This window comes from Xiphophorus maculatus, chromosome 9, assembly GCF_002775205.1.
Source record: "Xiphophorus maculatus strain JP 163 A chromosome 9, X_maculatus-5.0-male, whole genome shotgun sequence".
Classification (NCBI taxonomy): Eukaryota; Metazoa; Chordata; class Actinopteri; order Cyprinodontiformes; family Poeciliidae; genus Xiphophorus; species Xiphophorus maculatus.
In genome coordinates, this window is record NC_036451.1 from 8,935,454 (window position 1) to 8,953,017 (window position 17,564).

At 38.9% G+C, this 17,564-nt stretch overlaps 1 protein-coding gene across 1 annotated transcript in view; it reads right to left on the bottom strand.

The window, feature by feature from the left end:
- slc22a23 (solute carrier family 22 member 23) overlaps positions 1 to 11,562 on the bottom strand; it is a 64,567-nt gene extending 53,005 nt beyond the window's left edge. The window contains exons 1-3 of the mRNA XM_023339077.1: positions 10,291 to 11,562; positions 9,163 to 9,266; positions 7,246 to 7,400 (exon numbers count right to left, since the gene is read on the bottom strand). Of these exons, the coding sequence (XP_023194845.1) occupies positions 7,246 to 7,400; positions 9,163 to 9,266; positions 10,291 to 10,710 (679 nt within the window). The 5' untranslated portion in view covers positions 10,711 to 11,562. The remainder of the gene's footprint in view (positions 1 to 7,245; positions 7,401 to 9,162; positions 9,267 to 10,290) is intronic.
- Between the last annotated feature and the right edge of the window lie 6,002 nt (positions 11,563 to 17,564).

A 17,564-nucleotide genomic window follows, 5' to 3' on the forward strand; every position in this document is an offset into this window, starting at 1 on the left:
AAGTTCCCATTCTTACTGCCTGTAACATCTTACACTCCAGATGGCTGGGTCCATATGGTGACGTCGTTTCTCAAGGTCACCATTTTGGGTGTGTGAGGATAGAGGAAGGAGGGGCTCTGAGTAACATGTACTGTCTTTGACTATTATTGAAAATATGATTGAAAAATGGGAGGGAAACAAAGGAGGGCGGAATGTAAATTAGTTTCCCCGTTATCTCACTTAAAGGTAGTAGTTTTGCAAATGTCTCCAACCTTTTTCAGATTGTTACTAAAATGAGAAAGGAGTGCACCAAAGAACAAGCTGCTTGTTGTCAGAAAAAATGTCAGAAATATAAGTTTTGATGCATTTGATGAACATGTTAGAAACATCAGATTTCTTTTCTGATGTTGATTAGGGGTAAAACTCCGATCAGTAAATAGCCAGCTTCGATTGCTGGTTGATTGATTGGTGCATTATTTGTTGTTTTTTGGGGGGATTTTTATCCAATACTGAAAAACTAAAAGCTTAACATGGGTTAATAAGATTTTTAAAAATCTTTAGAAGTGCATATATCTCCATCATATAAAGCTTAAAGGTCAGATCTCCATTTGGCTCAGAAGGTGGGACCTGAAAATTCAAATAATGTCAAATCCAGCTTCATTATGTCCAGTGGCAGACCTATGCCTACAGAATCTATTCAGACAGAAGAACCAAGAAACAGATTTTAGGTGTGATGAGAAACCTCTATTTGGTAAGGCATGTAGAAACAATGATTGTTAGCAAAGACATAAAATTATGGACATCTTGTTAACTAAGGTCTGTGAAGCCACATTATTTGCAGTTCTAAGAAAAACTATGTATTTCAAATTTCCTATTGTTTTGTCACGTTTCAAAAAAACATGTCAGACAAATATAAACTCAGGAAATTGCTTTGCAATCCTTTCAATGCTGATGGTTTCAATAACTTTGTGTCTCTTCTCTTCTTGAATTTAGATCAGTTCATGATGTGAATACAAGTAATTTCTTGGGCCTTCAGGTCTGACAGTAATCACACCTGGGTTTTGCTGGTAAAACGGAACCGAAGGAATTTGGATAATCCCAGTTAATTCATGATTTATCTAGGGAGTCATTATCTTCTTGCATGGGCAGGATGGTTTAGATATCTTTTTCTCTCATTCTGTGAAATCATCCTTTGAAAACTGCATTTTTTTAGTCACTCAGGTTGTTTGATATTACAATTTGTTTGATGATCTCATATAAAAAAAAACAAAAGAACAAGATGACATTATTCTCCTTTACACATATCAAGTTTGTAAAACTACATCAGATTAACAATTCGAAAGTTTACCTAAACGTATGTCACGTATCAAATAACTCTAACCACATTAACATCTGAATAATAATACAGTGAGGTGGACTTGATGTGTTTCCAATCTTACAAAGACATTAGCAGACCTATTAAGGCATTGTTGAAAGCCAACATGGCTCCATGTCTATTTGCATATGAATCAGGTAACAAATCTGATAAATGAAGACAGAATTTCAATGGCAGCTGTAAGTAGTCATACTAAGATCTATTCATTTGTATCTAAATAAGCCAGGACACACAATAAAACCAAATTTAACAGAACCGTACTGGCAAAACAATGACCACCATCACTTCTAAACAGCAAAACAAAGGATGCTCCCCAGTTCTCTGAGGAGGTGTCGAATCCCACTGATATCAACACACAAACACACACAGGTCAGAATCTTTATTTTTTGTTAAAGCCGACTGTGAGAACCGTTCTTCTTATGCTGATTATCTCACCACTCCCCCATGAGCCAATCCTCCTTCACTCCCCCTTCCTCCCTCTCGTCTGACGCTCTGAAGTGGCTCTCACTCGCTTAAAAAAATATATATATATCTACCATCCCCCATCGCCATCCTCCTCCTTTCACGAAGCAGCTTCTCCTCTGACTTTACATCTGAAACTTGCAGAGGCTTTGCAGAACAACAAACCCAGAGTGAAAAAACATGAGACAAAGAGAAGACAACAAAAACCAAAGACCTATTGACCAGACTTGTCTTTCAAGGCAAACAGCTGAGAGCTTTAACACAGAGCCACATTATGTTGTGCTGCAGCCTCCCTAACCTCGCCCGAGGCTTGATAACAAAGTGAAGGGACCATTGGCTTTCTGTCAGCATGAGTTCTCATGAAAACCACTGTGTGGTTTAGTTTGTCTTATGCAGAACAGCTCAGTCACAGAGAAATGTGCACCTAGATTTGCTGCTGGGATGTTCAGTTTAACCAGGCAGTAAGTCAAAAATGAAAAACAATAATCTCAAAATTATTTTTTTATTCTGAACTTTTGGGAGCAACTCTAGCAGCGTTACATAAAGTTTCATGTTCTGCATGCCCAGAATAGAACTACAGACAGGAAATGCTATATAATGGGGAGGGACGTATCCACCATTTCACCTGTATGTGATACAGTAGATAGGTGCTTGATGTAAAAATTAGTTGGATTTCATCTGGAGAAGGTAAAGGAAAAAACAAGCTCTTAAAAGTCCACAAATGAAAACAAGGCAGCCTAAAGTGAAGGTAATTTCATCCTTTGTTCAGATATAAATATAACCATGACAAAGTTATTTCTCAAGTCATTAAAATAAGAAAACAGCTTCATCTTTGCAATTAATTATAAAGATGTTCATCATTATTCACTTGCCTATCTATTGTCCAAGATCACTCTGAGGTTTTAAGCAAAGGACCCAAAATAATTTCTTCAAGAGTCACTGCCGAACAAAACCTCTGGTTTGAGAAATTTAATGTGAGAGAATTTAGTTCTATTCATGCTTTATAGAGAGAAGAGTGAAGCTTAATAATAATAACCTTTTATATAAGATAAAACAGTATAAGGAGAAACCTTCCTCTGAAGCCTCGACAGGGACTTTAGGGAGGAATGGATGGGAAACATTTGACAATTCGACAAGGGCACAGCATGACAGCAGCATTAAACCCAGCTGAGTCAGCTGAAGTCACACGCCTCAGTTCAATGAAACACAACCTTAGTACATGCTCTACTTTCTGCAACACTCCGAGAGGCAAGGACAGAGAGAGCAGATGGACAATTCTTGATTTCTGGACATAAACGTTCATTGTAGACATATGCTATGATTCCGTGTCGAAATTTGTCACCCTCAGAAGCATTTCCTATAATTTCTTTGAGTTAGAACTGTACTTTTGATTTACAGGATGTTGACCCATTTTATGTGTAAAAGGGTCTCTGGAGATGCCTCATGCGGATTAATTATTCCCTCTGTTGTGTGCAAACCAGAACTGCTCTGAATACTTAAAAGAATTATTCTTATGGACAATTTTTAAGAAAAAGGTACAAGTCAGATCTATATTTGTTTGTAGCCTGAGTTTAGTTTGTTGATTTGTTAGTTTTTAGTTTTTCCATCACCTGCTTTGTTGCCTTTCTCCCGAATGTTATAATGCAGAATCAGTGAGGCAATAAAGCTCAGTCCTTCTGCAGAAAATACCAAAACTTTATTGAATAGATAAGTGGTTTTGCGGTATTCCTAATAATTTTGCTATTGAAAACCAATAATTTTCACCCAATAGCAGGTTCCTGAAAAAATTTATACATCTTTCAGATTCAACCTCAGGTTTCTGGGATCATATTTTTACATTTTCTAAACATGTAACTTTTGGAAGCAACTCCATCTGCCTTGAATCTTAGAACTCTTTCTGAGAATATTAAAATGGCACAAACAAATTCAAGATACACCAAATTTTCAGCCAACAAAGTAAACAAATTGTGAAGTTAAAGGTAAGAATGTTAGAACATACTAAAAGAGAGAAAGAACAAGGAGAAGGTTGCAGTAAAAATCCTGATGGAATGCTTGCAATGTCGCAACATTGCAAATATTACATCTGTGCAGAAATGGTTCAATAAGCAAATATACCACAAGCACATATTATTTATTAGAGTAAACTGAGGGTCGGTCTGACTGCTTCAGTGGAGTTCATTATGCAGTGTGTGCTGCAGCGAGATAACCAAACATTGAGATTTAATATGAGTGAGACGTGGGGTGGGGGTAATAAATTGGTACAGGATGAGGAAGAGGAAGGGGGTTAATGAAGAGCAGAGGAGATTTAGAAACAGAAGTTCTGCGCCGAATTTACAGTGGCAGCAGTGGGTGAAAAGAGCGCATGAGGCAAGCAGCTATTTCTGCAACATAAATACTCCTCCATCTATAATACAGTAAATCCATCCTACATGTTTATTTCTATATTTTTCTGTGTGACCTCTTTCCAAATTTGTTGCTCAGCAGTATAACAGGCTTTATGTGCCCCTGTTGTGCTTCAGCATCTGCCACAGTGCAGCTTCATGACAGTGAGGCGGTTTTCTTTTAAATCAGCAGCTCAGTGGGATTTAAATTAAACACTATTTTGGGGGATTAAATACAGAATTTAAGATTTAATGCGGGGAATTTTTTCATCTTAAGAGGCTTTATAGATTTGGTACTTTTTTTAATTTTACAGAGTCGTTCTGATGTGCACCATCATCATGACAACATCATGAATCTACAAACGGTTTGTTTGCTCAGGCAGGACAAACGTCATTTGATGAAGATGAAAATCAAAGCAAACAAAACCAACTGAAATGTTCAAAAACCAACTAATTGATTATTAGTGATGCTATTTTCAGTCATTAAATCAAGTGAATTTAATGGCCTTGAGGTAAAAAAAAAAACTCTTAATAGAAGCATAATATTCTCAAATTTATCCATTGCAAAACTAGATTTGATATGCAGTTGGGATCATTATGGTACATTAAGCAGTGTCCACATCTGACCCAAAATGTCACAGAAAAAAAATACATCATGGCTGCAGAAAGACCATATATATATATATATATATATATATATATATATATATATATATATATATATATATATATATATATATATATATATATATATATATATATATATATGTATGTATTCTAAAGGAAAGTTTTGTACTAAAATGAGACAAAGATTGAGCTGTTGGGACAAATGTTTGAAGATGTCAAAGTGACTTTTTTTGAATGGTCGTGGCAGCATTATGATGTGAGATTGTGATAATGATGGTAATGAAGTAGAAATGTTTCACTACATTTGAAACTAATTACTTGATGGTTGAAACTTTGACAAACCTGGATGTTCCAACAGGACCATCATCTCAAGCTCACCTGGCAGCTTGGTTTTAAAGCGTATTTTAAAGCTCCTGAAGTGTCTAACTAAAAGTATGTTTCCTGTGCTAAAAGTCTGTGTTCAAGCCAAGATTGCAATAGATTCAAACTTGTGCAACAAACTTAAGACAAAAAAAATTACACAAGATGTTTGTGTGCCATTGTTCCATCATGTAGAGATCTGAACTATTAAATAACAATATTGAAGATATTTATAGCTATGATTATTGTAGATGTGGATTTTTAAGTAGTTCTAACATATTTGCAGGAAATGTACTCAGAAATAGCCACATATTGAATAATATTTTCTTTCTGGTACTGATTTGTTTCACTGTGTTAAATTGCCACACTAAAATTGGGTTTGACGGTTGGAGAAATATCTTATTTTTATATTATGAATAATGTGTAAACAGAGCTTGTTTTTGTTCCTCTTTCTGTATGCATGTACACTTCATACAGCCTACCAACATCTCACAGAAACACCTTTTTGTTGCACTTTTAATTGCATTCACCACACAATCGCGTCTCGCAGTCAAGCCGCAAACGTAAAGCAAACTCAGATGCTTATCTAAATAGCTCTGAGAACATAGGTGACAAAAATTCAGTTTCTGCCCCACATTTTCATTGTTAATCATCACTGGAAATGTTTCTGTTTTATAATCCGTCTTATTTATCTCACTGATTCTTTCTAAGTCCCATAGCCTTTATCTGTGGACTCCCTCTAAATACCACACACCATTGTTATCAAAGCTTCATTCGCTGATGTTTACATCAGAGATTAAATCCTAGTCCTCACAGGTTTCTCCGCAGATGGCTCATTTTGTTTGTTAGCCAGAAGAGGGTCATTTGAAATTTATCAGGGAACCCCGCTGAGGGAGGACAAAACAACACCCCACTGCCCGAGCTCGAGCCTGCCTGAGCTTCCCGCATCATGTGTGACTAATCTCACAGTGGCCTAAAAAGAGAGAAGAGGCCCACAGAGGGTGAGACGGGGGAGGCTGGGAATGCAGGGGACAATGTCTGGGAAAAAAACGTCATCCACCAGTTTGGTGTCAGCTTGACGCCCTCAGGAATGCCTTTCACAAAACATCTAAAAGAAAAGGGAAACACTTTAGATAAAAAAAAGAGGAAATAACATTTGTCTTATCTTTGTTTTTTCTTGCATATGTTGGAAAACCTCATGAATTCAGTAAGCGATGGAAAAGGACATGGCCATAAAAGTGTAAAGATCCAGAACAAAAATGAAGAGACTGAAACTCTTGTTTTCAAATTAAGCAACAAGACGGTTCAAGGGGCTTTACATAATAAAAACAGAAAATTATAAAGTTATAAAGAAAACGCTATACAGTCAACAATTGAACAGACATTATGTTTTGATAAATGCCATCACCAAAATCGTATATCAAATATGTTGGTCAAAGTTTCATTTGCTATGGTTCAAAAGATTTTTTGTCCAACTACCCGAAATATTTAAATTAAATATACCTTGGGGCTGGACAATTTGGCTGAAAAATGTATCACAATGTAAGCATTTCATATCAGTCAATAATCCATAATTATTGGTCAGTTTTTTGTTTTAAATATCCGCAATACTGCCACACTGGTGGCGTGACATTTCCTGTTTTATCCACAGTTTTCACTCCCCGCTATTGTTTATTTTTAAGCAGTTATGAGGGACGGTGGTGAAACCTTAAACTGCTGCTGCTGCACAAATTACCCAACAAGTTGTTGCTAGGTAACCACAGAGTAAGTGAATTAGTTGATGCCACTCACCTAGCTCCCAGAGTTAGAAAAAGACCGGCACTGTAAAAACCTAACAGGTGTTTCTTGGGTCTACTGTGTTCACACAGGGAGTCATTCATCACTGAAGTTCCACTGTTAAACTAGATTGGATACAAACTATTAATGTAGGAAGAAGAGTTTTTAGTATCTCCCCTTTGTCTCCTTCAGGGTTTCATAGCTGACCAAACCATAAACCGGGATAGACAAACCGCAAGAGGACAAAAGGCAGACAACAATCAGAAGGCGAAAGCTTGTACTTACTGAGCACGTAGAGGGAGAGAGCGAGGCCCGCCAAGCAGAAACCCTCAAAGAAGCGCAAAGTGCTGAACATGGTGACATTTACAGAGAAGGCGACAGACAGGCCGAACACCAGCATGAAAAGCGCCGAGAGAATCAACACCGGGTGTCGGCCAAACCTTGGAAACAGAGAGAGAGAAGCAGCAAAGAGTTTAAAAAGTGAGAGAGACTGCAGAGAAATCAGGTGAAAGAGATCACTGTGTGCACTGGTTCAAAAGGGGCATGAGGTCATTAGGGCAGCAGGTCAGTGCTGCTGCATTGTTTTCATTGTTACTGATCCATTTCCTCCCACGGTCCAGATTAGGTTCTCCCTGAGGCTGCAGACCTGAACCAGCACAGCAACGTCAGTGTGAAACTCGGAGATCTGCTGGTAACTCAGAGAAAAAATGCTGGCTTAGCTTTTCTTCTGAGTTTGTCCTCACTTTAAATTGTTCCAAGTAAGTTATGTGAGGATTACGTGAAGCTTCTGGAAGTGAGCCTAAGAACAGTGAACTCAAACTTTTCTTCAAGGTTAGGTTCTATGGGTTCATTGTGAAATTAAAACTAACTCTGTGGCCTTTTCAGTCAAATAACTTTCATTTATCCAAAGCATTGAGTTAAAGCTAAAAAAATAACTGTGTTTTGTTTCTGTGATGAGCTCATGATTACAGGCCTGCTTCCACCTGGACCAGTATCATGTGCATGTGGTCATATCCAGACGAAAACTGGTAAAAATCAGACATAAAGATGTGAAGGTGGTAATATAGAGCTCTGTTTCTGCTGACTAAAGGAAAACACATTTGTAATATCTTCTAGCTGAGTGAGCATTTTTAAAAAAAATCTTTAAATATACTCCAGTGTGCACAGCCAACGTTAAATTCAGGCAACTGACTTTAAAGCAGACATCTTGCAGGATCCGACATGCTCAGCTCTAATGCATCAGGAATATCTCTGAGATACAGGAAGCACCTGGTTTGTGCTTCATTGTTGCTGGAGATTTTTATGTTTTCCACAAACCAAATGAGAAAATACATTATGATGTAAGCTGGTGGTTCAGTAGAGATACTCCACAAATTTTCTAACAGATTTACATCTGAATTTTGGCTAGGGCATTCTGAAATTTGAAAATTTGTCTCCATTAGTCTTCTGTTGTTGATTTTGAGGTGTGTTTGGACTGACTATGATTCCCTCTTTATTGTCCGCTTTTTAGCAGACACCTGAAGGTTTTGAGTAAAATTAACTGGCATTTAGAAATGTTTGGTGTAATCACCTGGTTCCATCAAAACTGAGTTTGAATAAAGTGACAAAAATATATATCTCTTAATATTCTGCCATTTAGCAAACACAGATAATTTTGGTAATCCTAACACAAAATGTTCCGTTTCAGTTCATGTCAGATTGTGAAAAATGTTTTGTTTTTTTTTTAAAACAAACAAAATTGGATGGTCTGCTGCTGTTCTGATTCTTGCTTTCATCTGACCTTTTGCAACATTAGCTGCATGTTTTCTTTTTACAGAGTTGTTCAAATTAATTAATGTGGAGATGTAGTTCGAAACCAAGTGTAAAATGAAACACTGCCAACCTGTGAGCAGGAAAACATGTGTAAATCAGATGTTGCAGCTTGTTTTAGAAAGCCAACTCCCCGAGTTTTATTATGCATTGCAACCTACATTTGTGCAGAAGCATCAGTGCTATAAAAACAAGCTCATTTCAGGACTAGAAACAACTTGAGAAGTTTGGAGAAAATGAATCCAATTACCTGAAGAAAAAGATTTTTTAAGCTTACCTTTTTGTTTATGACTAAAAATAAAATAATTTGAAAAAAGGAAAGGGGTCCTGAAAATCAATACATTGATCTTATTGTCAAAAACTTCTTCATTAAACTGAGAAGGTGGAGCATACCAGTCAGCCATCACACCCATCACCAGGTAGCCAAATATTGAGCCCACCAGCAAGGAAAACTTGGCTATGTGAACCTTCCAGGCCGAGTCGCACACCAGGTGCCACTGAAATACAGACAGAAAACAGAGAGGAGCAGCTTTAGTCAGTTTGAAATCCTCCAGGAAAAGGGAAGTAAACATCAGGACATGCAACACTTTGAGTGTGAACCAAAACTGTCCTCCCTTATTAAATTTCTCTGTGATTCTGAGATATTCACATTTAAGTCTATAAAATCATGAGAAAACACAAACACGTGTGCGAATGTTAAAAAAACAAACAAACACAAAACTAGCAAACACAGTGTCCTCACTGACAGAAATCAATAGTTTTCCTCTCATGGGTCAGTGAACGCACCACTGCAGCTCTCCCTATCTGAAACACAGCCAAGGACTCAAATGAAGAGGCATAGCTTGTTCTTTATCTGCTTACAACTCTGAAATCAGCAACCCTGCAGTCAGATTGGGCTGTGTGTGGAAAGTGTTTAATAATAATTCAGAAAACTACTTGCTGAGCTGCCACCCTGTGCAAGGGGGGAGAAATGGGACAATTAGTAAGTTTGCATGATTATTTTAGCAATGAGAAAGCCCGTCGTGCAGATATGGAGAACACTTCCAACACATGTTTTGCTACATATAGGTTATTAGTTATAATAATAATAATAACTTTAAAAACTTTAAAAGCATTTATTGTTTCCATTCCACTTCATAACTGTGTGTTGCTTTGTGCTGATTTCTCATAGAAAAAAATAAAATGTGGTGAACTTTGTGAAACAAGACGGAAAGAAAAGAAGTGGTGTTTAAATGTTCTGTACATTTCCATAACTACTGCTTGATATCATTCAAAGTAATGGCTCATTAGTTTTGATTTGGACATTATTTTTTACCAATCTGCAATATTTATTTAATTAATCGTGCTGCTTGAGTGCTAAAGTCTAACACTCTTAACCTTCAGCTACTGAGTCTCATATTGAGGTCAGTGGGTAAGCTGCCAGTCAGCTGTTTGTTCCACACTCAGCACCGATGTTCGCTGATGGTGAGGGTAACGATGGGGAACAGAGGGTATCTGCTGTACCGTAGATCCATCTGTTACCTTGGTAACCACATTCTGAAGGAGTCCTGTTTGCAGCTCCAGCCTCCGCTCCTCGCAGGCGCACAGCAGCCCGGCGCTATCCCGGGGTTCCTCCGCGGTGCCGTTGGCCTGGAGCTGCAGCGCGGGCGCGCCGCTGGCAAGCAGAGGTGGACCGGTCCAGTTACTGTGGTTACCCGCGGGCAACACGCACGTCCCGTTAGGCTGTGCCAGCAAGAAGTGATCCGAGAACTGGCTGAAGCCGATGAAGAGCGCAGGTATCCATGTCAGGACCACAAGCTGCTTCTGGTGTCTCCCGAAGCCCCCCAGAGATGGCAACACACATCCGTCGATGTGCGGCAGCAGCCGGGGCGCCGGGCGCTCCAGCGGGGTGAAGCCGTTCTCGGGCGGGTGGTCCTGTGCCTCCGGCCGGCTACCCGCCATCACGGCCCGGCCACAAAAACACAGCAGCTGTGCGCAAACGAAGCCCCCCGCTCCGCCACTCCGCCGCCCTTTGCGCACCCTGTGCTAAACCCTTTGACACAAAGGAATCCCAGAGCGCAGGCAAATCCTGTGAGTTACGTACAAGAGCAAGAGCCCGATAAAAGCAGGGTCCACCGAATCACCGAGCAGAGACCCTCATGTCGAGAGGGACCAGGAGAGGCTGTGTCAGGAGGAGAGGGCTGCGGGGAGGCTTCCGGAGAGGGGCGGACTCAGCCAGGCTTTGTATTCCATGAGTACAGCTCCTACAGCAGGATCCATCCATGTGGGGCTCCACCGTGCCAGGCCTGGGGAGGTGTGAGGGGGTCGTATGACAGCGTGGTTAAAACATCAGTGTGACCTTCATCTCTGAGCGCCACAGGTCTTACACCTGTCCGAACCTTGCCCTCCTGCAGCTACACATCATTCAGGTTCCCAGATATCCAACCGATCCACCGCGAGATCCTCGAAACCCGCCGCTCGGCTCCTCTTCGTGTAAATCAATGGAACGCTGTGCCAAAGCGGGGCTTCTAGCAAATACGGAGGGGGGGAGGCAAACCCCGCCCTCCGTCGGTGGCGCTATTCGCAGCGATTGGAGGGGCTTCAAAGAGCGACTGAACCACTGATGGGCATCTGCAGGCAACAATAGTTCCCTTTGTGCCGCCTATGAGTATTAAGCCTGTTAGGATCACTCAGTCATTCATGTTTCCCAACGAAGCGGGATGATTTAAAGTACTCAAAACCTCTGCTCCAGGTGGTTTTCTTTCTTGCTTGTATGTACTTTTAGATCGGTTCTCCTGCTGCATCCCACGGATTCAAAAATGCGTCATACGCTCCTTTCATAACCTTCATATAAATAGATTAGTAAGTGGTTTGGGGAGACAATAGAAGGATGGCTGTTTTCTGGATGCTGTACTGCCTTTGAGCCACCAGAGAGCGACAGATCATCACACTTAGAATTTTTGAACCAATTTGTCCTACAAAAAATTAGAATTAGTCTCTATTTTTACTTTAGATTATGAAATATGAAATAATTGCACAGAGAAACGCGATTCAAAGGATTTAAGAACAGATACATTTTGTGGTTAGCTGAAACTAAGCTTTAGATTGAGGTGAACAATTTCCCCACTGTCATAAGGTGGGGTTTGAAGTGGTGAGGTAGACGTGGTTGGACCCAAGTGAAGATGCAAATGATGGTATTTAATGAACAAACAGTACACAAAAATCCAGGCAGCACAGAAGAGCAGCGGCAAAGCTCTGAATCTGGTAGCAACTTGTAAATAGTATCAACAACTGACATAAGACAAATGTCAGAGGATGGTAAACGGGACAAAAAGACGAGGACCTGACGGGGAGAAAGAGACACAGGTGGGTATAAATACACAAAGAAGGTAATCAAGGGAAACGAGGGACAGATGGGGACAATCAAGGGAAGCCGGGACAATCAAGGGAAGCCGGGACAACAAGGAGACTCAACTGAAAACAAATTGGGTCATTCTACGTAATTTTTTTTTTGTACCCCTCCAGGGGGTCTTTTGTGGGCTCTAGTGTCCCTTATATGATAGGAGGCTGACAGGAAAGGAGAGGGGGGAAGACATGCGGCAAATGTCATCGGGTCCGGGAGTCGAACCCGCAATGGCCGCGTCGAGGACTGAAGGCCTCCAAATATGGGTCGCGCTAACCCCTATGCCATCATGGTGCGCCCTGTTCTACGTAAATTATGTGTTGAACTAGTACAAACTAAAAGTAGACCAGATTCATTTTTTTCAGCAGTGGAACTGCCATTCTGTCAAGTTTTGAATCAGATACTAACTTCAGCACTGTCTGAAAGGTCACAGTTCAGAGGAATGTGAGAAATTTTGTGTTAGAGAGTGGCTCTATTAGAAAACAGCCTAGTCCTCTATGAGCAGCACCAAGCTTATTTTCGGGGAACACCTCAAGGTTCAGCAGAGAGGTGACAGCCTGCTCATCTGACTTCTGTCTCCTGTTTTCTCCTCTTGCCTTGGTGGAGAGGAGGAGACTAATAACCTGTGAACACTGTTTGCTGTTGATGTTAAGCTGTGCCAACCACACCCATCGTAAAGAACATACCTAAATACCTTATGCAACCTCAGGTAACCACATCCAAACCTGCAGATGCAATGAAATGTGACTCAATTAAAATAAAAAGGTGCAGAAAAATTCCAGAGCTGTAGGCTGCCATATATGGAGATGGGTTCCAGCAAATAGCTTTGTTTCAAGGCTTCATGTACACAAGTGACAGTTGAGCTTCTGAAGCTGAATTTTCTTTTTAATATTTTAGATATGTTTAAAATATATTTTAGATATGCACTGTGAAAAAAATCAAGAATAGGGAAATCTCCCAAGCATAATATGGAGTGCACAGAATGTTTTGCAATATATGATTAGTGAGTCGCAAAGAGGCAGGGGTCCACTGTACCAAGCAGCTACTAATCAATCACTTTCATATGAAGGCTGAAATGCAGCCATGAAATAAAACAGAACCTACTGTGGAGTCAGTCCGAAACTGGACGAGCAACAGCCAAACTCTAGTGGAGAGGCTGTGGAAGATAGGTTTGTGTCAAAGGTCAAAGACGATAGCACGAGTGAACACAGCAACAAGACACAAGGTACTTTATGCCAGTAACAAGGTCACGCTTCAGATAATTATTTCAAGACAAACTGAAGTTTCAAGATGTGCTGTTTAAACTCTTTTGAAGAAGCACAAGCACACAGTGGTGATGATCAAAGAAATATTGACTGAACAAGAAAACTTAGTGTTTGAGATGAAAACATATCAAGCTAATTCTCCTTGGAAGTCAGAAGATGTCCAGGAGCTAACAACTAGCAGACACCAGGAGGAGCCAGCGACTCCTATTTGGAGGTATCTGACCACCAGTGGATGAACTGCAAACAAAAGCTCACCGGTCCAACAAGGAGACAAACAAACTGAAGGGACTCAACTTTTAACAAAAACAAAAAACTGAGATTTAAACACCTCAGCTTAGCTCGTTATAGAACAAGCTAATTTGTATCTGATTAGATTAGGGTCTTTGGAGAACATTTATTGAACAGTCATAAATCTTTGTTAGATTTGCTGAAATTCATCAAAATAAAGATCTGTTCCTTTAAGACTTCTAGTCAAAATGATATTGATAGCTGTAGTGAAAGAGTTTCAGTGTTTCAGGAGCATCATCCTGTGACCAGCGACCCAGAAAGGGTCAGGTATCAGAGCTTTGCGCTGGCCACTCCTTTCCATTCACTTCCTGCTCCCTGGCTCTGCCCCTATACCCCTGGAGACATATCAATGTCACCGACTGCACAAACACACCTCTGTCACAGGATCAGAGGGTGCAACAAGCTTGCAGCTTTTCTGTATGGAGTTTTATACTGTTTTGTAGTAGACCGACAGATAATGGAGTGCTTATGTCTGCATAATCTTTAAAACTGCATCACATTTCACGTTAAACTATAATAGGGTGATTCAAACTCCCTCTGACAACTAATGTATGGATTAAAAAGTTATTATTTTAAATCTCTCCAAAGTCTGTTTTTGTTCCAGCTTCAGTATCTTGTAAAACCTTTGGCAGTGTCTTTAAAATGAAACCGGTTCGCTCCCTGCATTGGCGTGTGTCTGTGAATTTTTTTGGTTTGTGGCTGCTGCTCCACCCAAACCTCCTCCATAGAATCTCTGTCAGGATATTCAAAGTGTGTGCAAACTTGACCTGTACATAAACAAATTACAAGATCATTATAAAGCACAAACACAATGATGATAATATTAACAGTAATGATTGTGAAAAAAACAATAATTGTTGTAATAACAAGCCATATGAGTAGTCTCTTTTACGCTTTGGTTTTGGTATCCATTACTTTGTTTTGTGTGGTACATTTATTTGACTATTTCTAACACTAAATTACTCTCTAAATAAAGCTTCAAATGAAGAATATGCTCAGCTTTTTAACTTGTTTTCTCCAACATTTTCCAGAATTTGGAGACTCAGATCCTATCATATCCTCATAAGTAAAGCATGTGTAAAAGTTACCATGGTCTCTATTGTACATTCAAATATCTCCTAGTTTAGAGTTAGCAAAGCTTCTCAGGTCTTTTACACACAAATTTTGCTTATATATAGCATATTAAGCTAACCTATGCTACAGTATCCAAAATAATAATAATAAAAAAACAAAATAAAAAAGTCAAATTGAGTCATGAGGAACTAAATTCAGTTAAACTAAATCAAGATAAAACAAATTAACATTAACTTAGCTTCACCAACATAAGTCAGAAAGAAAAACAAACAAACTTAAAAAAACAGTAAAAAAAAAAAAGTAAATTAGAAATGAACAAAATAACCAACATTAAATAAGGCAACTAATGTTATGCTAAGCTAACTAGGCTAGCTTAACCAAAATAAAAAAAGACAAAAGCAATTAAAATAAATTAAGCTAAGCTAGAATAAATAATATTGCAAGACAAAAATCAAAAATAACATAAATGAGAATAACGCAAAAAATATTATAAGTTTAATTAAATAAGTTTATTGAAATTAAATTAAGTTAGTTCTGATATGCATAGTTGGGCAAAAATAAAATAAAGGATTGGCTAAACTGAGGTAAGTGAATAAAAAATTAACTAAATTACATAATATGAAATAAAAAGAAGGAATCTAAACAAGTTTAGATTCGTTTCTATGTAGTTTGCTCTCCAGGTGCTTGTGTGGCTTCATTTCCAGGTTTGTTTTCCAGGTATTCAGGCTCCTCCCAGAGTTTTAGATTTCACTACTCCTTTCTCCTAAACTGTAGTCTGTCCCCTTTCTCCAGGCTTCAGATCCCTGCCAGCATTTATTTTGCTTGTTGTGTAACACCACATGTTTCTTCCATTATTTTTAAAACCTTAAAGAAAATATATATATACAGTATATATATATTTTTAGATGGTGTTTTATTTCATTTTGTAGAGAATGATGTGTCTTTTAGGTAATTCTAATCAAAGAGGTAATTTTTGGTTGTCCAGTTCTTTTTTTTTTTTTCTTTTTTTTTGTTTGGATGTAAGAACAACAAATTATCAAAGCTTTTTGGTCATTATGGCATCCATTGCTTGGACACACTTCCTTAAGCGGTTTGTACATTGCACGCAAATATCTCCTGGGCACACATGACATAACAACCTACTGTTCTCTGTTCCCTTCACTTTACTGTCACACTTGCGTATCTCCGCCCTGCACCACCTGCTTTTGCAGGTGCAGACAGGGATGTTAGCTTGGCATGCCATGTGCCTTCAGGGTGGAGAGACACTGCAGGACCACACCTCAGTCCAAGAAAGAAGAGCTCAGAGGAAGAAGCTTCTGTCATTTTATTAGGTGGCTCAGTTCTATTTGAGAGTGCTGAAATGTGCATGTCTTTCGATGTCAGATTTCTGCTGCTTAGACGCAGCTGAAAAACACTGCACGATAACCTAGGTTGCAGAAACCTAGGATATCTATCAGTTTAGATGTTCAGATAGCTATTATCAGCTAAGTAATGAAATTCATTCATAAATGTAGTTTTACTAAGATTTTTTTTTCTCAGTAATAACTCTTGAGAACAATGTCAAGCAAGCAGACACACCCTATTTATCAGCATCTATCACTGTCACTCATCTGTGTTTTTAATTCTTTCTTTTTATGTATAAAAAGTTTCCCTTGGCACACACTCGTTCACTTTCAAGTGCACACAGATGAGGACATGCATAGCTGCAAACGCAGAAGATCTGACAAGATGAGACAGCCCCATCAAACAGTAAAAAAAAAATAAAAAATTCAAGAGAAAATTATTAAAAATGCCCCCCCTCTCACAGAATATGCTGCCTGAACATGCTGTGATGTGTCCTGAATCATTGCGGTGTGTGAAAATTAAGAGCTGATTCTGCATGTGTGTGAGTGGGTGTTGTCCCGGGTGTGGAGGATCAGTTCTTTTAGGAGCTTCCCACAGTTCACCTGTGGGACAATGCCAGGTTGAAAATAACTACAGAGTGTTTTGGTGTTATTACAGTTGATCTAAATGATTACACCTCAAAGGGCTGAGTACACGTTTACTAATTTAAAAACTTATTAGAAGCAAGTTTCAGAGGACTGACCTCAGCAGACCCCAACTTATTTGTTGCTCATAATGATATCAAGCTGAGACACAGTAGATCTGGAAAATTGTTCAAATCCTATTTGTTTTGTGAGGTAAAATAATACGACTATGATAAATAATTTCAAAACATTTGCCACATTCACATAAGAGCACAAACAGCTGTTGATTCAGTGCCAGCATGTAGATTTCAATCATAAATAATCTAATAAAACTAATATTAAGTTCAAGTGTTTTAATAGTGTTTAGATTTTTCCTTGACTGCATCCTGTAGCCAAAGACATGATCGGTAGAAAAGTCACAAAGGATCTAAATAATCTTATTGTACAAAGGTATCAGTCATGAGAAGGTTATAAAATGTCGCAGTTAATACAATCATCAATGAGTGAAGATTTAATTAGTTCATTAAATGGCTGTATTTCTGCCACATTCTCCAATTCTGTCTTTGAATTATTACAAACTTTGTTTATTATCAAAATTCAAAATATATATATTTTGGTCTCATTAAGAATGTATCTTGTTTTCTCCTTCCTGAACACAAAGATTGCTCATCCAGCCACCATTATGTCTGAGTTGTTTGAGGGTTTTTTTATTCACTCTCTCTGCTGCCTTTGCTAAATTGATTATCATTTTAATTTTGCATCTATCTTTGCGAACATGCTTGCCCGAATAAATCTGGCACAATGAGTTTGCAAGCTTTT